The sequence below is a fragment of the Rhinolophus sinicus genome, chromosome 14 (assembly GCF_057876585.1).
Source record: "Rhinolophus sinicus isolate RSI-liver-muscle chromosome 14, RSI-T2T, whole genome shotgun sequence".
Lineage (NCBI taxonomy): Eukaryota > Metazoa > Chordata > Mammalia > Chiroptera > Rhinolophidae > Rhinolophus > Rhinolophus sinicus.
In genome coordinates, this window is record NC_142514.1 from 181,350,616 (window position 1) to 181,373,861 (window position 23,246).

The 23,246-nt window shown below is 39.2% G+C and overlaps 1 protein-coding gene across 2 annotated transcripts in view; it reads right to left on the minus strand.

The window, feature by feature from the left end:
• ATL3 (atlastin GTPase 3) overlaps nt 1-23,246 on the minus strand; it is a 46,020-nt gene that overhangs the window by 8,515 nt on the left and 14,259 nt on the right. For both annotated transcript variants that reach the window (XM_074336518.2, XM_019717894.3), the window contains 5 exons: nt 17,518-17,622; nt 16,991-17,041; nt 7,548-7,604; nt 6,776-6,868; nt 5,760-5,898 (listed from right to left, as the gene is read on the minus strand). In XM_074336518.2, the coding sequence (XP_074192619.2) occupies nt 5,760-5,898; nt 6,776-6,868; nt 7,548-7,604; nt 16,991-17,041; nt 17,518-17,622 (445 nt within the window). The remainder of the gene's footprint in view (nt 1-5,759; nt 5,899-6,775; nt 6,869-7,547; nt 7,605-16,990; nt 17,042-17,517; nt 17,623-23,246) is intronic.

Consider the following 23,246-nt stretch of genomic DNA (forward strand, 5'->3'; position numbering starts at 1 on the left):
GTTTACCAACTAACTCAAACTATCAACTGAAAAGAAAGTGGGTAGGAAACCCACATCCAGGCAGAAACTCTTCAACACTCCATAGCCTTCCCTAACATAAAATTCAGACATTCTTATTTATCCACTCAATAGTTTTTGAGCACCTTTGTCTGGCAGACATTGTTGTAAGATTTGGGGATAGAGCAGTGAATGAAACAAAAGTGGTTTCTAAATTTTTCCAATTACAAGTATCACCATAAAAATCTATTGAAAAAAACTTCTGGTTAACTTTTATTTCCTTAGATTATATGGTTCTATGATAGGAACTACTCAATATTATAATGACAACGTAGACTCCTGGAAAACATTCAAAACTACTTTTAAAAATCTATAAAGCCCACCATAAAGTAATCACAATTAACATTTAAAATAGCCCCCTTCCTTTTTCAGTAAAATCTTTATTTTCTTTTGAAAAATACAAATGTATTTTGTAAATCAACAATTACTTTCAAATTTGTCTATGTAAATTCAAATGTTTAGGTACTAGATTTTCTTATAATACACCAGTGTTATCACATACAATTGGATGGAATAACAGTTGAAATACAGCATAGGCAGAAGTTGTTCTAGTTTTCATATTCAATTTGAACAAACAAAAGACATTAGTCACAAAGAGAGATGTCAAAAGTATTGGTATCCATATAGAAAAATAGAAAACATATCTCTCCCTCACACATACACAAAAATTAACTCCCAGTGGATTAAACACGAATATGAAAGACAAAATGTATGTATGTGTGTGTGTGTGTGTGTGTGTGTGTGTGTGTGAACGTGCACGTGTGTATTAAAACATAGCCATGACCATTCATTTACACATTGCCTATGGCTGCTTTCTTGCAACAACAGCAGAACTGAGTAGCTGTACGGCCCACGAAGCCTAAAATATTTACTATCTGGTCCATTACAGAAAAAGTTTGTCAATTCCAAGTCTAGATAATAAGTTAGGTAGTAGGTTCATGATGTTCATTATATGACGTTGCAGACCTCACACATATATATTATATGCATTCATTTCTGTATGTCATACTTTTGCATTCTTTTGGATATGTAACAGTGTATTTAAAAATTTAATGGTAGCTCATTATTTTTGTTTTCTTTTATTTATTTTATTACTAGTTAAGCCAAACATTCTCCCAAGGTTGTTTATCAACTCATTTCCTTTTCAGTGAACTATCTATTAGGAGTCTTAAGACAAGTCACTCTTCAAGGAATAAATAAACACACTATTCTTATGTGTACTATGATCACTGAAATACTGTCGTTTTTAAATGCGTAAGATTATTACTTATTCAAACCTATTTAGCACTTTTCCTTGACAATTTATTTTATTCATCCTTTTAATTTTAGAATCCTTCCCCAATTCCAGAAGTCTAATAAAATTAACTTTTTCCCCATGCTTTAATTTTTATAATTCAACTTTTGAATCTATCTAGAATTTATTTATGGCTTATAAATTGAAATCTACATGAGATTTTTCTCTAAATAGTAACATATACTTCTCATCTCCACTGACTCCCATCCCATCTTAAATAACTGATCAATCATAAGAGCTTTTGACATAAAAAAATGTTTAATGTTTTATCTGTCTTACCTAAGTACATGGGTACCAATCGCCACCTAAATATTCTTAATTCCAGTCACCTCAGGATGGTGCCAAAGTATGGCCTACCCCAACATTAAAAAGGGATTAATCTCCATATTACACAGTGATTAGTGGCTTACTATATGACAAAGGTTAACATTTCAATAAGTGGGGGAAAGTTGGACTATTCAATAGTGTTGGGGCAAATCGGTAGCTATTCAGAAAACAAGATGGATTGAAACTGGATAAATTATAATGTGAAAAATGAAACTGCAAATTTGCAAAACTAAAATAGGACAAATTCTTTATATCCTTGGAGTGGAAAAAGTATAACATAATAAGCTATTGCATATATTCATATTTGCTTGCATATACTAAAAAAACTGGAAAACCACAAAAATGGAAGCAACTTTTCACTTAATACTTTTTAATCCTTTTTTGGATTTTAAACACAGGAATTCCAAAAAATTCAAAAATTCGGAAAAAAAAAAATCAAACTTTTTTTATGGTTTCAACTTTCATCATGCTGAAAGACTGACAGCTTCAAGAATATTTCATACAGGGGCTGGCCCGGTGGCTCAGGCGGTTAGAGCTCCGTGCTCCTAACTCCGAAGGCTGCCGGTTCGATTCCCACATGGGCCAGTGGGCTCTCAACCACAAGATTGCCAGTTCAATTCCTCGAGTCCCACAAGGGATGGTGGGCTCTGCCCCCTGCAACTAAGATTGAACACGGCACCTTGAGCTGAGCTGCCTCCCAAATGGCTCAGTTGGTTGGAGCGCATCCTCTCAACCACAAGGTTGCCAGTTCAATTCCTCGACTCCCACAAGGGACGGTGGGCAGCGCCCCCTGCAACTAAGATTGAACACGGCACCTTGAGCTGAGCTGCCGCTGAGCTTCCAGATGGCTCAGTTGGTTCGAGTGCGTCCTCTCAACCACAAGGTTGCCGGTTCGACTCCCGCAAGGGATGGTGGGCTGTGCCCCCTGCAACTAGCAACGGCAACTGGACCTGCACCCTCCACAACTAAGACTGAAAGAACAACAACTTGACTTGGAAAAAAGTCCTGGAAGTACACACTGTTCCCCAATAAAGTCCTGTTCCCCTTCCCCAATAAAATCTTTAAAAAAAAAAAAAAAGAATATTTCATACAAGGAATGAGCAGGATCCACACACCACACTGTTATACCCAGTTCTTCAGAGCCTCAGCTATTAATGTGTCTATGAAGGCTGTACCAAAATATTAGGTTTAGACTCAGAGTAGACAAGAAGCGTCTCATGACAGAGACAATCTCCATAAAGACTGCATGAATTTGTACCGACACACTTGCATTGCACTTCCTTGATTATTGTGATGCTACACATATTCATGGGTATACACTGGCCATTTGTATTTCTTCCTTTGGGACTTGCCTTTTCGTGTCAGAAAGGAAGATTTTAACCCTATAAATGTGTTTTACAGTTCAACCATGGATGAAGGAAGCAAATGGTGCAAAATTATGGGACTAAAGTTTGCTTATACAGAATTTGTTCCCTATTTTATAAATATAATATGTATATAGGGGTGGCTGGTTAGCTCAGTTGTTTAGAGCGTGGTGCTGATAACACCAAGGTTGCCGGTTTAATCCCCGCATGGGCCACTGTGAGTTGCGCCCTCCTTAAAAAAATAGATAGATAGATAGATAGATAGATAGATAGATAGACAGACAGACAGACAGACAGACAGACAGATAGATAGATAGAGATATGATATATATATATCAATATAAAATTGATATAATATAAAACATAACACTTAATATTGAGTGATAAACATTCATAATCTGTAAATATGTGCACTGGACACAAATGCATGTCTACCTGGAATCTCAAAATATGATCTTATTGGGAAATACAGTCTGTACAGATGTAATTAGTTAAAATGAGGTCGTACCAGGTTACGGTGAGACCTACATCCAAAGAGAGGTGTTCTTATAAAAAGAGAGAACACACAGAGATACACACAGAGAAGGTGAACACGGAGACAGAGACTACCACGGAGTGAAGCAACTACAAACCACGGAATGCCAAGGATTGCCAGCAACCACTGGAAGCCAGGAGAGAAGCATGGGAGATGCTCTCCAGAAGGCACCAACCCTGCTAGCACCCTGATTTCAGAATTCTGATCTCCTGAACTGGCAGGGAATACATTTCTGTTGTCTTCAGCTACCTACTTTGTGGAATTTTGTTACAGCAGTCCTAAAAAACTAATACAATGCGCATGCCCAGAAGTGATACCAAATTTCAAAAGTCAGTGTTACAGAACTTTAAAAAAAGCTCTTTGTATTTCCTGGAATAGCATGATAAAAATGAATTTTAAAACAGAATGTTTTGAAATATCAAAATGCTTGAGAATACAGAGAAATGCCATTTTATATGTTTATGTCTGCTAAACCTGCGACCACCCTGAGGCAAGAGAAAGGCTTGCATTCACTCTAACCCACCCTCCTAAACGTCCTCCTTTCACACGTCCACTAGGCAACCTCCCTACAAGCAACGAACAAACTAGAACTTACGTTTGGAAACAGTATGTCTAATAGTAGAGCATTATAACCCTAAAAGACACATCACCTACACACTCAACTTTGTCTCCATACCCAACTCTGAAAAGTCAATCGCAACTGCTTTTTAGGTAAAAGGTTCTAGCTCCAGTGTTGTCTAAGCAAACTTCTCTCCAAAGCCAGGCCCCAAACTTGGATTTCTGAATCGCCATCTAATGCGCTCTGGAAGTCTCCTGTTCAGGAGAGCTGCCACCCACCTAAAAATATCATACAAGTGACAAGTAGAAGGTAAAGGTAAGTCTCTCAGACTCGGTTAATTTTGCAATATCAACGAGCTGGAATGTAAATCTAAAACTGAACAGGTACATTGACTTTCTTGGATCAACTGAGTCAAGTTCTCCTGGTAACTAAACAGTATATATCCTCTAAGTTACTTCCCCAATATAACAGAAGTATTTTGAGCAAGTTACTTAACTTCTCTAAACCAGTCTCTTCATCTGCACAATAAAGGAAATAATATCAGCTTCATAGAATTACTGGGAGCATTAAGTATGAACGTAACTAGCATAGTTATTATGCTATAGTCTGACTATGTCCCTCCCCCAAATTCATAGGTTGACATCCTAATCCCTAAAGGTGATGGTATTAGTAGGTGGGGCCTCTGGGAGGTGACTAGGTCATGAGGGTGGAGCCCTCATGAATGGATTAATGCTCTCACAAGAGACCCCACAGAGCTCCCGAGCTCCTTGCGCCATGTGAGGATACAACCAGAACTCTGCAACCAGGAAGAGAACCCTTACCCTACCATGTTGCCACAATGATCTTGGACTTCCAGCCTCCAGAACTACGAGAAATAAATTTCTGTTGTTTATAAGCTACCCAGGCTATGGTATTTTGTTATAGCAGCCCAAACTGACCAAAACAGTTGGGAACACAACTGGGCCTCTAAAAATGGCAACTATTATTATTTATACTTTACAGGAAACCTGAGAAGCTCAGATAAGTTTATAAACAAAGTACTTAGTTTAACACACAGGTAAACTGAGGGCCAGCCATTAAATGACTCAAGGGCCAGCCATTAAATGATTCAATGAATAAGGAACAAAAATAAGATAATGGAACCCACGAGTTTCAACTCTGATGTCTCCAAGCTACCATCTAGTCAGCACTTCCTGATATTAGCACATGACCCAGCATCAGGTTTTGTTATATCACAAATAAGATGAAAATTATAGCCATGCCATGCATCATACCTTTCTTTGGGAAGTTAATTTTACTTGATAAATATTAGCTGACTAATGTTTAGTCTTCTTTTACTTATCACTTTTATCTCTTATAAACGAATAATCGTAACATGCCTCTTAGAAAAGCTCATTAATGGATATTACCATCACCATTACAGAATGGATAAACTAATGTGAACTAATTCTGATGGTCACAGCAAGACAGGATTAAAAACGGAATGACTCTAAATACTATGCTTTCTAAGAGAACACACTGTTTCTCTTAAGTATTCACTAGATCTATAATCGACATTTTCTGGTCACTATTTAATTCCAAAGATCAAATCACATGTTTAAAATAACATCATTTGTAACACACCTTTCAATTTCCCATCAAACTCAGGGCTTGTGGCCACCTGGAGTCCTGGATGTGGCAGGAGAAAACAGGTGACATTGGAGAAACATGAATGGATGTGATTTCGGACATTCTGAATTTCTTCATGTTGATGTTCTTTCACCTGCCAATGAAAACCAACAATTTACAAAAGACCCATTTGTTTTCTTCACTAGGAACCACTAGTATAGGACAAAGGGAAGAAGACTCAACTCAAATGGGGTGTAGTGGCCTAGGTTTTGTCCAGTAAGAAAACTCAGAGCCCTAAGAGGCAATAAAGGCATAAATTTGATTAATCATGACTTGGCTCCTATAGCTGTCAAAGAATAGGTACTAAACAGTTTCTTGGTTTATGGCCGTGAAGGAAAATCTAATCAGATAGTAGTGACTGACAAAGGACTCCTATGTTTTAATTTTGGAGAAAAGGCTAAGCTTGTTTATAGTCATCCTAAAACAAGAATTCTGAATAAGAACAACAGAACTAAAGTTCTGAATGTGACGTTCTATAGGCACATACAGAACCTGACATAAAATGTGAAATGGAAATTATAATTACAGCTTGGGCTTTTGCCCAGAGTTGTTCCCTGTAGTCCCTATGCATTACCGTGTTTCTCCGAAAATAAGCCCTAACCGGAAAATAAGCGGTAGCATGATTTTTCAGGATGCTCGTAATATAAAACAAGCCCTAATGCATCTTTTGGAGCAAAAATGAATATAAGACCCGGTCTTATCTTCAGGGAAATACTGTAGGGCTTATTTTATATTACGAGCAACCTGAAAAATCATGCTAGGGCTTATTTTCCAGTTAGGTCTCATTTCCGGGGAAACACGTATATACCCAGGTTCTTCTATCTAAAACCATAAATAATATTAGTGTGTGCTAATATTCATAAGCATTTAATACACTTAATTTTCCATAATCTGCTTTATATACAATAGCTAAGGCAAATGAGAAGTTATCAACACCTTTAGGTAATTCATCAGATTATATTTCCCTTTACCTGTAGACGCTTTTCCAAAAACGACATTCCTCCCTGTAGTCCATAGCTGTATTCATAAGGGAAACTCCAGTCTCGAACCAAAAACATTAGTGTCTATTTTCGAAAAGAGCAGAACATATTATAATGTTGCATAAATGCATTTTCAAAATAACAATTGAAATACTTCTTTGTACAAGGCCAGCTTCTTCAAAGGGGGCAAGAAGACATGAAGAATTGATCTATTCTGTAAAGTCTCAGAAACCTTATAAACACTAGAAGGACATGTATGGGGAATGTGATAAAGGACAAGAGAGAAAAAACAAAATGGCACTAGCTAGTCGTAAATCAGATCGACTTTTAACATTAGAAAGGAAAAGAAAACTAAATTAAATAGTAATACTTAAAACTCCTGTAATCTTACTGAGGTTACTGTGCGTTCTCATCCTCATGAAACAATTAGCTAAAGCAGGAGTCAGCAAACTTTTTGTGTAAAAGGCCAGAGAGTAAGTATTTTAGGCTGTGGTAGCAAGCAGCAGCCATGGACAATACAAAGTGTAGCTGTGTTGTAATAAAACCTTAGCTATAGACACTGCCATTGAAATTTCAGAGAATTTACACATACCATAAAATATTCCTCTTTTGATTTTTTTCAACCATTTAAAAATGTAAACCCATCCCTAACTCATAGGTCATATAAAAATAGGCAGCTGGCCAAATTTGGTCTGTGAGCTGTAGTTTGCTGATCTCTGAACTAAAACAAAAATATGAATGACATTTATAGTTAACACTCTACCTGGAAGGGTTTTTGGAAAATCTCATCCATTGCCAGACGACCATATTCTGTAAAGAGCTTTAAAAAAAAAAAAAAAAAAAAAAAAAAGAGTTATGGCTTACAAGGGAAAATTACCTAAAGTATTTCTGTGTCTATTCTTTAGCAAAGTATTCATTTAAAAGACTGAATATCACTTACATGAAACCAAAGTTCTACAGTTTCAAAAGCCTGCAGGAGCCACGAATCTTAAAATAATCTTGGATCTGTCTCACATCCCACATCCCAATTCATCAGCGAATCCAGCATCCAACCACTCACAACTTCCTTGTGGCTCGGAATATTTCAACAGCTTCCTAACTGGTCTCACTGCCCACCCCCACCCCCTACCCCCGCCACACACTATTCTCCACACAGCAGCCACGTGGCTCTGTTATCAATCAGGTGAGTTAGAGCACATCGAACTTCTGCTCAAAACTCTCCAGCCTCCTTTGGTATAAAAGCCAGTCCTAATAGCGTGACCCCGTCACACTGGCCTCCTTGCTGAGCCTGAAACAGGCTGGGCACACTGCTGCCTCGGGCCCCTTGTTGACTCTCCTGCCTGTGTTGTTCTTCCCCCAAACATCAGCCCCTCACTTCTTAAGGTCTTTACTCAAATGGCTCCTTCTCAATGAAGCCATCCACGGCCATCTACCTAAAAAGATGACAATTCTCCACACAGTATTTCCTACCTCATGTCTCTCTAGGTTTTCTCCCTAACACGTCTCACTGTCTAACATACTGTATCTTTACTCATCTTGATTATTGTCTGTCTTCACTACCCCACCGAAGCTCCGTGAGGACAGGCACGCTGGTTCTGTGCACCACTGTACCCCTGGCAGCAAGAAGAGTACTGACCCGCAGTACGCATTCCATTCAAGCGACCGAATGAATGAATGAAGGTTAGGGTTTACGCATATATTTATGTCTATTTCTTCATGAAGCCTCACTGAAAGTATGGCAAAATGAAGTTTAAAAGTTTTAAATTCGGCCAGCCCGGTGGCTCAGGCGGTTAGAGCTCCATGCTCCTAACTCCGAAGGCTGCCGGTTCGATTCCCACATGGGCCAGTGGGCTCTCAACCACAAGGTTGCCAGTTCAACTCCTCGAGTCGGGCAAGGGATGGTGAGCTCCGCCCCCTGCAACTAAGATTGAACACGGCACCTTGAGCTGAGCTGCCGCTGAGCTCCCGGATGGCTCAGTTGGTTGGAGTGCGTCCTCTCAAACCACAAGGTTGCCGGTTTGACTCCCGCAAGGGATGGTGGGCTGTGCCCCCTGCAACTAGAAAACGGCAACTGGACCTGGAGCTGAGCTGTGCCCTCCACAACTAAGACTGAAAGGACAACAACTTGAAGCTGAACGGCACCCTCCACAACTAAGATTGAAAGGACAACAACTTGACTTGGAAAAAAAGTCCTGGAAGTACACACTGTTCCCCAATAAAGTCCTGTTAAAAAAAATAAATAAATAAATAACCAAAAAAACTCATGTCCTTCAATTCTAGAATATCACCTTATATTATTCCTTTTATAATTTTTCCCTCCATTTTCTGTTCTCTTTTACTAAAATACCTATTATTAACATGTTACCCCTCCCCTCAACTGATCACCAAATTTTCCTTTTTCTGTGCCCTCCTGTTCACTCTCCTCCACCTCTGCCTCTCCTCTCTTCTTCTCCCCTTTCCCTTCTCTCTCCTCTTCTCTTCTCTCTTTGGTTCACTCCCTTCCCCACTCCCAATTTCTACTTTGTCTTTTTATTCAACCTGCTAGGGAAATTTTCTCCAATTTATCTTCTAACTCCTCCCCTACTGAATTTTCCATTTTTTGCTGTCATAGTTTTGATTTCCAGCTCATTTTTATTTTCTGAAAGTTGCTTTTTAATAGCATTCTTTGTTATTTGTTGGTTCCAACAGTTGCAACATCTTATCTTTCTGAGGATATGAGTCTACAAGGAATGAAGAAAAAGCCCACAATAAGGTCCATTACCTTGAAAATTCATGCCAAAAATAAGATCTTAAAAAAATTAAGCTTCATAGAGAAACACAAAGGTCTATATATACAAAGAATCAGGACCTCAGCAGCAACACTGGGATCGGGAAGGCAACGAAGTGATGCCTTCAAATTCTAAAAGAAAATTATTTCCATCCTATAATTCTAGGATAAAATTAGAATAATCTCAGATTTACAAGACCTCAGAAAAGTTATCTCCTATGCATCCACTCTATCTTTTCTCAGAAAACTACTGGAGAATGCATAGAATTAAGGAGAGCATGGGGCAAATGGGTGGCTCAGTTGGTTAGAATGCAAGTTCTGGGCAACGGGGCTGCCTGTTTGATTCTCACATGGGCCAGCGAGCTAAGCCCTCCACAACTAGAATGAAGTCAATGAACTATCACTCAGCTCCCAGGTGGCCAGATGGCTCAGTTGGTTGGAGCTTGGGCTCTCAACCACAAGACTGCCGGTTCGACTCCCGCCTGGAAATACACACTGTTCCCCAATAAAGTCCTGCTCCCCTTCCCCAATAAAAATCTTTAAAAAAAAAAAAAAAAAGAGAGAGAGAGCATAAACAAATGAAAGATTAATGGGATCCAACTTAGAAAGGACTTGAAAACAAATTGTCCGGCCCTGACTTCAAACTATATTACAAAGCACAGTCATCTGGGTGGCCGATTGGCTCAGTTGGTTAGAGCACAGTGCTCATAACACCCAGGTCGCCGGTTCAATTCCCACATGGGCCAGTGAGCTGCGCCCTCCTCACCTAGATTGAAAACCACGACTTGACTTGGAGCTGAGCTGTGCTCTCCACAACTAGATTGAAAAATTAAAAAAAAAAAAGCAAACAAACAACAACTTGACTTAGAGTTGATGGATCCTGGAAAAACACAGTTTGTTCCCCAACATTCCCCAATAAAAAACATTTTTAAAAAAAAGCACAGTCATCAAAAAAAAGTGTGGTTCTGGCATAAAAACAGACACATTAATCAGTAGAACAGAATATAGAGCTCATAAATAAATGTACACTATATGGTCAATTAATTTACAACCAAGGAGACAAAAATATACAATGAGGAAAGGATAATCTTTTCAACAGTGTTGGGAAAACTGGACAGCCACATGTAAAAGTATAAAACTAGACTACTATCTTACACGGTACACAAAAATTAACTCAAAATGGATTGAAGACTTGAACCTAAGAGCTGAAACCATTAAACTCCTATAAGAAACTATAGGAGTAAACTCTTTGACATTGGTCTTGGTAATGATTTTTTGGATTTGACACCAAAAGCAAAGGCAACAGATACGAAAATAAACAAGCAGGACTACATGAAACTGAAAACTTCTGCACAGCAAAGGAAACCATCAACAAAATGAAAAGGCTGCTTACCAAATGGGAGAAAATACTGGCAAATCATATCTCAGATAAGAGATTAATATCCAAAGTCAAACAACTCAATAGAAAAAAAAATCCATTTACAAAATCAGCAGAGAATCTGAGTAGACATTTTTCCAAAGATCCACAAATGGCCAACAAGTACAAGATGCTGAACACCACGAATCATCAGGGAAATGTAAATCAAAACCACAGTAAGATATCACCTCTCACCTGTTAGCCTGTCTATTACCATAAAGACAAGAGATAATAAGTGTTGGCGAGGATGTGGAGAAAAGGGAACCCTCGTGTACTGTTGGTGGGAATGTAAATTGGTGCAGCCACTGTGGAAAACGGTATGGAGGTTCCTCAAAAAATTAAAATTAAAACTACCATGTGATCCGCAATCCCACTTCTGAGTATTAATCTGAAGAAAATGAAAATACTAACTTGAAAAGACATATGTACCCCATGTTCATTGCAGCATTATTTACAATAGCCAAGATATGGACAACCTAAGTGTCCATGGATGGATGAATGGATAAAGAAAATGTGGCGTGTGTGTGTGTGTGTGTGTGTGTGTGTGTGTGTGTGTGTAGTCAACGAAATATTATCCAGCTATAAAAAAGGAAACCTTGCCATGTGCAAAAACGTGGATGGAACTTGAGGACATTATGCTAAGTCAGACAAAGAAAGACAAATACCGTATAATCTCACTTAAATGTGGAATCATAAATAAATAAATAGTTCCAACAGATTGGTGGGTGTGAGGGTTGCAATACTATTTAAACTATTTAACTACTTAAACTATGTATATATATTATTTTTGGTAAAAATAAAATGTTGCTTAAAAAAGTACCTGATACATGTAAAAACTATACAAAACCCAAAAACCCATGATCACCTTTCTGTAATTCTGAAATCCAAAAAGCTTTAAAAACCCAAGTTAAGCGGCAAACTCATTTGGAGGAAAATTTGCCCTGAACTGACATGAGGCTTCTTATAAGCTTTATTTACCCCATTTCATATAATTAGTCATATATTTCACCACAGAAATATTAATGTTTAATTAGGCGGTATGGCCTGAACACCTAGCCCTGTCCTACACTTCATGCTATATGTACCATATTATTTAGCTAAAATACAAAAATTTTTGAATTCCAAAACACATGTAGCTTCTAAGGGTTTGGCTAGGGCTTTGTCATGGGTTATATATTTTCTATAAGGACATATATGTTTACAAACACACAGAAAAAAAAACAAAGACTATATTCAAAATTGATATAGTGGTTACCTCTGGGGAGGGGAAAATGGGACTTAAGCATTATCTGAGGTGTCCAATTTTTTGCAAGGACAATATCATTTCTAATTTCACAAGTAATATATTAACTTTTAAAAAGAGAAAAACTATTCCAATGATACCATATTACCAATTTATAGAATTTGGTTCCACTCTATGAAGAAGGCATAAAAACAGTATCTTCACCAGGAATTATTTCCCAATCCCCCAGACTGAACCCTATAATTCCTGGGCATCTCTCTCCTTTTGCACTTAATATGTACAGCAGTCCCCCTTATCTGAAGGGGCTATGTTCCAAGACACCCCAGTAGATGGCTGAAACCAAGGATAGTACTGAACCCTCTATATATGGTACTTGTTTCCTACACATACATACCTATGGTAAAGTTTAATTTATAAATCAGGCACAGTAAGAGATTAACAATAATTAATAATAAAATAGAACAATTATAACAATATACTGTAATAAAAGTTATGTGAATGTGGTCTCTCTCTCTGGTAAGTGAGATGGCTACTAAGTGACTAAAGGGCAGGGAGTGTGTATGGCGTGGAGACGCTGGACAAAGGCATGACTCGCGTTCCAGGCAGGACAGAGCAGGACGATGCGAGATTTCATCACGCTACTCAGAATGGTATGCAATTTAAACCTTATGATTTATTTCTGGAATATTCCATTTGATATTTTCAGACTGCAGCTGTGTGTAGCTGCCAACTATGGAAGCGAAACCGTGGATAAGGGGAGGCTACTATATTGCACTTGGTTCAGAAGTCTGTCATTTATATGAAATCAAACTTACCCATATTTTTTCTTTTGTGTTCTACCTTTGATGTCTTGCTTAGAAAATTCTCCCTGAATATTCTATATTGGCCTATTTTCTTCTAGTAATTTTAAGGTCATTTTTTTTTGCATCAAAATATTTAATCCATTTGGAATTTATTTTGGTATAGTACAAGGTAGGGTTCTAAATTCTACTTTACCTAACCAGACAGGCAACTATCCTAACAGCATCTATTGACTGATCCATCCTTCCTGGCATAGCATCACATATTCTTAAGTGGAATGAAATACATGAAAATACACTATATCGGGGCAGCCGGATGGCTCAGATGGTTAGAGCGCCAGCTTTTAGCTACAGGGTTGCCGGTTTAATTCCCACATGGGCCAGTGAGCTGCGCCCTCCACAACTAGATTGAAGACAACGAGTTGCTGGTGGGCTTCCGGATGGCTCAGTTGGTTAGAGCAAGAGCTCTTAACAATGTTTCCGGTTCAATTCCCGCATGGAATGGCTGCGTCCCCCGCAACTAGATTGACAATGGTGACTGGACTTGGCACTAGCTGTGCCAACTAGTTTGAAGGACAATGACTTGACTTGGAGCTGATGGGTCCTGGAAAAACACAGTGTTCCCCAATATTCCCCAATAAAGATTTTTTTAAAAAAATACACTGTATCATAAACATATAGCACTTCAATCTATTTTTCCTAGACCAGTGCCATGTTGTAATTACAGCTTTATAACATGTACTAAGTCATTTTTCTCATTTTTCCCCTACCCCTTGTAATTTTCTTGGCTGTTTTGTAATTTCACTGCCAAAATGAATTTCAAAAAATTTCTGTCAAGTTCCCAAAATAACACCTTTATGATTTTATGAAGAAATGACCACTTTATAATACTCAGTCTCAAATGAGATAATGTAATACACAGCACAGTGTCTAGAATAGAGTAGGCAATAAATGTTAGCTACACATATAGATACATAATAGAAGATACACACATAGAATACAGATACATATAGAAGAAATATTTCTGCATGTGGTTGAATCTTTTATATGCTTCCTACAACTTTCAATTAATTGTTTCAGACGGATTGCAAGTTTATTCTGAGTTTTTAATATTTTGTTGCTATAGCGAATGTTTTCCTTACATTTTTAAACTGGTTAATGTTGGTAGATAGGAAGGCCTATTTGGCTTTTGGTGTGTTTTTTTCCCTTCAATTTATTGGGGTGAAAATTGTTAGTAAAATTACATAGATTTCAGGCTTTTGTATTTTGTGATGGGTACCTAATAGAGTTTTTTTTTCTAGTTCTAAATAGTTTTTCTATTGATTCTTGCGGATTTCCAGACACACAAGAATATTATTTTTCTCCTTTTTAACCTTTATATTTATGCAATTTCTGGATTCGCCATCAATCAGCCTTGTCAAGTGAGACAAGTCCTCCGGCCATTAGGTCCAGGGGCCATCCTCTAGAGCGAATAAATCCACCAAACCTACCATCCTATTTTCACCAACAAGGCCCTAAACACAGCCACAGCCCTGCCTCCAGCTTCCGAGTCTAAGGCACCAACACTACCGTCCACGTCACACTCCGGACCTCCCTCCCCACTCCCAGACACTTCCAACTGCGTCTCCTCTAACTTCCGATCCACAATGGAAACTCTCCTAAATTTCCAGCTGCTTCTCTGAGTGTTTCTTCTACCTCCTTGCTCTAACTAAAACCTGAAAGTACAATTTTCCCTGTAGGTATCTCAAGTAGTAGCAATTATCATCGCTTACCCCATGTGTCTCCAGACCAAAAGGTGGGGTTGGGGACTTCCTTGCTTCCCTTTATCATTTTTAATCCATTATTCTCCATCATCTTGTAAAGAGCCCTACTCCTTTAGGGTTCACGCCATTCAGTAGAACCACCTCTGCCCCCACTCTTTACTGCTGTCCATCTACTAAGCACGTGTGCATTCCCTCTCATTCATTGAGGATTTTGACATCTGTCCCAGTCTTCTTTATCAAAGCAGGGACCTCCAATCAATCCCTGCCTCAGCCAAGAACCTAAGATGAGTAGAGGGAAGATTTTTTTCCTTTCCTACAGCAAGACATAATTAAAAGAATCAGGAATGCTTGATGTTGAAATGATTAGGGAAAGACAGGCGTTAAACACATCTTGGGTTTGAGGAAACAGGATGGTGGAGCTCTCGAGAACAGTATTAAAGGACAATTACATGACTGCAGCATAATTTCCTTACCCCCTGTTATGAGTTGAATTGTGTGTCCCCCCCCAAAAAAAAATGTGTTGAAGTCCTAATGTCCCGTACCTGTAAAGATGACCTTACTGGAAATATGGTCTTCACAGATATAATCAAGTTAAGATGAGGTCATTACGATGGGCCCTAATCCAAGCTGACTGGTGTCCTTACAAGAAGAAATAACAAAGACACAGGGAGGAGAATGCAATGTGAAGACAAGAGACACATAGACACAGAGGGAAGACAGCCACATGATGACAGAGGCAGAGACTGAAGTGCTACAGCTGTGCCAAGGCACGTCCAGGACTGCTGGCAAACCACCGGAAGCTGGAACAGGTACGACACGATTCTCCGCCATAGGCAGGCTCCAGAGCACATGGCCTTGTCAATCACTTGATTTATGACTTCCAGCCGCCAGAACCGTGAGATAATTTCTATTGTTTTAAGCCATCCAGTCTGTGGTTCTCTGTTCAGCAGTCCTAATACACCACCCACCCAAGCCTCTTCATTTACGTATCACTCTCATCACCCAGACTACAAAACCCATGAAGAATCGTGTCTACCTCAAACACTATGGAGAGCACGTGGTCCACTGCCTCACATAAGGTGGCCACTCAAAGACGTGTGTGAAAGCAAGGAGCTTAGAAAAGCATTAGTTCAGGGGGAAAGGCGTCGGTGTCCAACTCAAGTTCTGATAGAAATTTTTATGGAGCAACAACTCTCAACCCCTGAGCCATGGCACTGGTGCAGAACCACCGATTATAAAGTACAAGTACTTGTAGTAGTAACATTGAAGGCCAAAGCTTAGGAATTCTTTTCTTTGTTTTTTTTTTTTAAGGACTATAAGTTAGAACTAATTCAAGGTAATCCCTATAATCAATGACACCCTCACTCTCTCACATTCTGACATGTTTTCTTGAATGTCAGTGGGAGCAGTGGAATTAAGAAGCATGTCAGAAATTGCACCCAATTCTGGAATACCCATGGAAGAGTATCTTACAGGAAAAATATGTAAGAACCACTGCTATGGAGAACGGAAGACAATGACTAATAACAGTAGTCATAACAGTAACAATAAATAATAGCTAGCAGTTACTAAACACATACTATTTTCCAGGCACATAATTCCATGTATTTTATAAACATTTATTGATTTAACCTCACCAGGATTACTGCAATAGCTTCATAACCAAGTCTCACTGAATGCACACTTGCCCCTGGAAAAATCTATTCTAAACACAATATGTCCTCCTCTAAACACAATATCCTCCTACAATATGTCAAAGAACATCACTCCCCCGCTCAGCACGCGGCTCCCCTCTCTCCCAGGGGAAACGCCAAGGCCGTCCTTACAAAGGCCAGGCCTCACTGGGACTTCAACGCCTGTCTGACTTCTTCCTTCAGCCGCCTCTTGTCACACCCTCCAGTCCTACCCACTGGCCTCCTTGCTGTCCCTTGATCCTGCCACGCGCACTCCACCTCACGGACTTTCTGTCCCCTCTTGCTGTCGCCCCTCTCCTAGTCCGCCTTTCCCCCACACACACCTGCAGGACTTATCTGCTGATTTCTTCAGTTCCCTTCCTTGACCACTTCAGCAACAGATGCAGAGTGTAGGGTTACTGTGAACCAAAACCTTCCTCTACATTGCAATCTTTCGCTAAAACTACTTAGTACACTTTTTTTCAGTCTTAAAAATTTTAAATGATATATTATGATGTTTTTATGGGGAATGTATAAACATACCTGTAGCTGTTGAAGATCATCTTCCTGAATGTTCTGAGACAAATTATATATCTAGAACACAAACATCCAGATTAATAACAACTCTAGGTTACTTCAAACAAAGTTCAAATAAGCCTAAAACACTGAGCAGAAGTTTTGCACATTTAAAGGTTTGCATATAAAAATATGAAGTCTGTTCAAACAGTAATTTTATTTGCCTTTTGAGAAACTATGCATGTATGGTTGAAATAACATAATTCTTCCTTTACAGTATAAAAGTTTTCTTAAATTCTTACCAAAGCTACATCTCCTATATAATTGACATAATTTCAAATTCCACTTTCAGAATTTTCTTGGAGTATTTTCTATACATTTATGACCAAAATGGAAAACTATTTTAAGCTCCTTCTTGAGCTTAACTTATATCTATAGTCAAAAAAGAACATTTACATATCACCATAGGAACTCTGATGACAGGACAATAACTAAAACAACTCCCTTTATCTTATTTCATCTTCAAACTTTCTTTCCTAGTCAAGTGGTTTTACCTGAACAGAACTGGTCATGGTACTCAGAGCAAAAATGGTAGCACAATCTTTCACAGTGGACTGGCTGTCAAATGCCCCCTGGGTATCCATCAAAACAACTGCAACCTAAAAAAAAAAAGGGGAAAATACAAACAAAATACGTTAAAGTGAGAAGAGGAGAAAAAGTAAAGGAGAAATTGAAAAGTAACATTTAAATGAGGCTTAAGCACCTGTTTCTAGGTTCTATCAGAAAAGCATAATTCTTCAGGTACTTTTTTTTTTTTAATTAAAGTTTATTGGGGTGACAATTGTTAGTAAAGTTACATAGATTTCAGGTGTACAGTTCTGTATTACATCATCTGTAAATCACATTGTGTGTTCACCTAGGTGCCTTGTTTGGACCAGAGAGATTATCTGCTCTGACCTAATGAAAGGATATAAAAGAGAGGCTTACAGAGCAATATGGAAGGAGGGGACAATCACCCCACCAACTAAAATAGCCAAATGTTGATGCCAATTAGCTCACTCATCAAGCCAATCATTCAGATGTGCTTTCTTGTTGAAAAAGAAATTAAAAATACTAACTGATTTAGTTTAAATTTAGGCATCATCCAATAAAATAAAACACATGGGCTAGGATACTTTGGCATATACCTGCAAGGCTGTATTCTTCTTTCAAATTTCTAGGGTTTTCAGATTGTTTGATAAAAGAAAATTAATATTTACTTCAATCTTTACAAAAGAACAGACCCCACCAAAGATGCCAAATGAAAGCAGGAGAATCTAAGTTATCCCTGTCCTCTATGTAATACAGCTAGGCTTCATGAAGCCTCCAGGCTTCCAAAAAGGACTTCAGGACCCATTCCCACCCCAAAAGTGAGATTTAAAAATTTAGAAGCAAATAGCAAGACACAGTCAAAAGTACTACAAGTGGTTGCCTCTGGGGACTAGGTAGGAAGGGACTAGTAGGTAGGAAGAAGGATATTCTTTTTTATTATGAACACTGCAGTGCTATTTAACGATTTACACACACACACACAAGAGGTCAATTAAGTTTGCGAACTCGTTGCAAAGTTATCGCTAACCTTTTTTGATACCACAGGGATTATTCATTATGAATTTGTACCAACTGGACAGTTAACCAATTTTACTATTTGGAAGTGCTAAAAAGGCTGCATGAACAGTGTGTACTTCCAGGATTTTTTTCCAAGTCAAGTTGTTGTCCTTTCAATCTTAGTTGCGGAGGGTGCCGTTCAGCTTCAAGTTGTTGTCCTTTCAGTCTTAGTTGTGGAGGGCGCAGCTCAGCTCCAGGTCCAGCTGCGGTTGCTACTCGCAGGGGGCACAGCCCACCATCCCTTGCGGGAGTCGAACGGCAACCTTGTGGTTGAGAGGACGCGCTCCAACCAACTGAGCCATCCGGGAGCTCAGCGGCAGCTCAGCTCAAGGTTCAATCATAGTTGCAGGGGGCACAGCCCACCATCCCTTGCGGGACTCGAGGAGTTAAACCGGCAACCTTGTGGTTGAGAGCCCACTGGCCCATGTGGGAATCGAACCGGCAGCCTTCGGAGTTAGGAGCTCTAACTGCCTGAGCCACCGGGCCGGCCCCAACCTGAACTTTTCACCAACAATTCATGGCTTTTGCATCACGACAAAGGTCACACGGCACTGTCTGTGAGGAAGTTTTCAGCCAGTAAACAAATAACTGTATTGGAACAGCCTCCCTACTCACCTGATCTGGCCCCCAATGACTTCTTTCTTTGTCTGAAGATAAAGGAAATATTGAAAGGAAGACATTTTGATGACATTCAGGACATCAAGGATAATATGGCGACAGCTCCGATGGCCATTACAGAAAAAAGAGTTCCAAAATTGCTTTGAAGTGTGGACTAGGCGCTGGCATCAGTGCATAGCTTCCCAAGGGGAGTACTTTGAAGGTGACCGTAGTGATATTCAACAATGAGGTATGTAGCACTTTTTCTAGGATGAGTTCTCGAACTTAACTGTCAGACCTCGTGTGTGTGTGTGTGTGTGTGTGTGTGTGTGTGTGTGTATGAATATATGAGTATATACACACACACACAAAATGTTGCTAAAAAAAGCAAGTACCTGATACTTATAGAATACTGTATGTAAATAAAATAACACACAAGTAAAACTATACAAAACTGATGATCTCCTATCTGTAAATCTGAAAGAAGACAAGTAGTGGCCAGGGGCTGGAAGAAGAGGGAAATGAAGAATGACTGCTAATTGGAGCTGAGTTTCTCTTTGGGGTGGTGAAAATGTTCTGGAATTAGATGGTAGTGATACCTGCACAGCTTTGGGAGTATACTGAGAACTGCTAAATTATATACTTTTAAAGGATTTTATGGTGTAAATATATAAATTGTACCTCAATGAAAAAGAATTTGCTAACTAGAAAAATGAGGCTAAAGAGAAGAAACAGGGGCAATACTAAAGAGAAGCTCTCTAGGGAAATGGGAGTCATATATACACTTAGATGAAGTGCTGGATATTGGGGGGAAATGGTACGCCCAGATCATGCGGCAGAATGGCAAAGTGCCATAACCACTTCCAAGAACAACACGCCAACAGCTAGGAAAAGGGGAACTGGGCATTTTCAGACCCAGCAATTACAGTTCTAAGTGGCTTTCTAATGTTTCTGACTGGAACCCAGACTAAGAAATATATTTTTACATCATGACAAAATAAACACATACATAAAGCTGACACTAAATTTATATGTGTACTGCACTCTGATGCTTTCTGCTCTGTTTTAGGTGTTTTGTTTTGTTTTAAATACTGGTCACAAGCCAATAAACTGATTTCTCTATCCTTAATAGGTCACTATACAGTTCAAAAAACTGTGGCCTGGAGACACACCTGCAGCACACTTACTCAAGGAGACATTTGGCAGGTTGCTCACTGTAGCAAGGATTATAAAAATGAAAAACAAGGACACAATCTAAATGCCCTCCAGTAGGAAAATGGGTAAATGAAAATGATAAATTTATATAATCACTATATAACAGTTAAAAGGAATAAACCAGAGCTACATATTTAAGAATGTTGATTTTTAATTAAAAAGTAAGAATAAATGATCTACTTCTTAAACCAGATAATTTCCAGGCTAAAAATCTCAGCAAGTATATAAAAAAATAAGACAAACATACTGATTTTTTAAAGTACTCCTGATCCTCTTGAACATAATGTTTTTTAAAAGGGTAGGAAAAACAACAATGAGATATTCCTAAACACTCTTAAAATGGCCAAAATCCAGAAAACTGATAATACGAAATGCTGATAAGGATGTGGAGCACCAGGAACTATCATTCGCTGGGAGAATGCAAAATAGTACAGCTACTTTAGAAGACAGTTTGGTAGTTTCTTATAAAATGAAACAGTCCTAGCATACAATCCACCAATCGAACTCCTTGTTATTTACCCAAATTAGTTGAAACTTATGTCCACACAAAAACTGTACATAGATAGCAGCTTTACTCATAATTGCCAAAACTTGGAAGCCAAACAAGATGTCTTTCAGTAGGTGAATGTATAAACTGTAGTACATCCACATAATGGAATATCACTCAGCAATAAAAAGAAATGAGCTATGGGGCAGCCGATGGCTCAGTTGATTAGAGCGTGAGCTCTGAACAACAGGGTTGCTGGTTCGATTCCCACATGGGCCAGTGAGCTGTGCCTTCCACAACTAGACTGAAGACAATGAGCTGTCGCTGAGCTTCCGGAGGGGTGGCTGGATGGCTCAGTTGCTTAGAGCACAACCTCGCAACAACAAGGTTTGCCAGTTCAATTCCCACATGGGATAGTGGGCAGCACCCCCTGCAACTAAAAATTGAAAATGGCAACTTGACTTGGAGCTGAGCTGCGCCCTCCACAACTAGATTGAAGGACAATGACTTGGAGCTGATGGGCCCTGGAGAAACATACTGTTCCCCAATATTCCCCAATAAAATTTATTTAAAAAAAAGAAATGAGCTATCAAGTCGTAAAAAAAGGAACTATAGAGGTACACTGCTCAGTGAAAGAAGGCAATCAGAAAAGACTACACACTGTACGATTCCAACTACATGACATTCTGAAAAAGGCAAAACTATGGAGACATCAAAAAAATCAGTGTTTGCCAGGAGTTCGGGGAGGAGGAGGTAAGTAGAGAGAGAAGCAAATAGGTGAGCACAGAGGATTTTTAGGGTAGTATACCTATTCTGTCTGATAATGGTAGCTACATGTCATTATACATTTATCAAAACCCAGAGAATGTACAACACAAAGAGTGAGACCTAATGGAAACTATGGGCTTTAATTAACGACAACATATCAATATTGGCTCATTAATTATAACAAATGAGTCACACTAATACAAAATGTAAGAGAGGGAAACTGGGAGGGGAATAAAATGTGAGAACGCCACACTTTCTGATCGATTTTCCTATAAACCTAAAATTGCTCTAAAAAATAAAATCAGTGTTCTTAAAGGACAGGAAACCAAAATGTTGGAAAACATGGAGCTTTACAGGAGTCAACTCAACAAAATAAAAAAATAAGGGAGCTATAAATGTCAGATATCAAAAAGCAAAGCTTGCTTACTAACATTACAGAGGCATCCTAAACTATTAAGACTATACCAGATGTCCGAAAAATAAAAATTAAATACACCAGTTCTATACGAAGAGACCACATAGTTTAATAACAAAAATCTTAAAATTATGAAAACATCTACCACACATTACCAGAAATGTAGAAAGAGAGAATACTACAGAAAATGAGAACTGACATGGAAGTCGAAGGGCCTCATTGTAATGCCAGCTCTAAGAGTGGCAATATCACCCAGGGCAGGCCCTTAATTAACTCACTGGGTCTCTCATTTCAGCATTTCTACTATAAAATGAAAAGACTGGACTGCCAGTCAAAATGGAGTAATAGAGACTGATTTACTCTCCCACCTAAAACCAAAAATTAATAGACAAAATACATGAAACAATAACTTCAAGACACTGGACATCAGGTAACAGATAATGATCCTCGAGAGAACGGAGACAGGTGAGGTGAGCCCGACAGTTGTCCCGGCTTACTGAGCAAGGCTCAAAGGAGGAGGAACCATGCAGAACACAACAGGTTCCCTGAATTGAGAGGACAGAACGGAGTGTCAGCGAGACCAGGCAAAGTGGAGTTCTCAGGCAGAACACCTGAGAGGAGAGATACAGAGGCAACCCCAGCGCTGCAGAGGGTCCCCATAGAGTGCTCAGCTGAGTACTGAACAGCACATGTCCATGAGGCTGGAGTCTACCTGAGCTGGAAAAAGAACCATTTAAAGGTTTAGAGAAAACAGTACCCATTGCTCCCAGAGAGCCAGGAAGAGTGCCTGTCCCCTGCAATCAGACTGCAAAAATCCATAATTCTAGAGTACTCAGACAAGGCTTGCCTCAGTAGTGAGGAATAAATAGCTCTAGATTAACTATTGCTCTGGTCCCACCTGCTGTCCCTTGCCCACCCTTATTCCTGCGGAGCTCCAGGAGTGCCCAAGGAATCCCAGCAGCCACTGCGCACTTCCATCAGCATCCTTTTCGCTGGTACCACCCAGTCTGCTTAGCTCTGTTCCTTTGCCCAAATCGATAAGGCACTCTTCCTGGAAGTTGACTGCCTTTTGCAATTAGGACACTTCACAGCCCTCATGGACTTTGCCCAGGAAAAAAAAAATTAAACTGCTCTGGTCCCATTTAACAAATCTT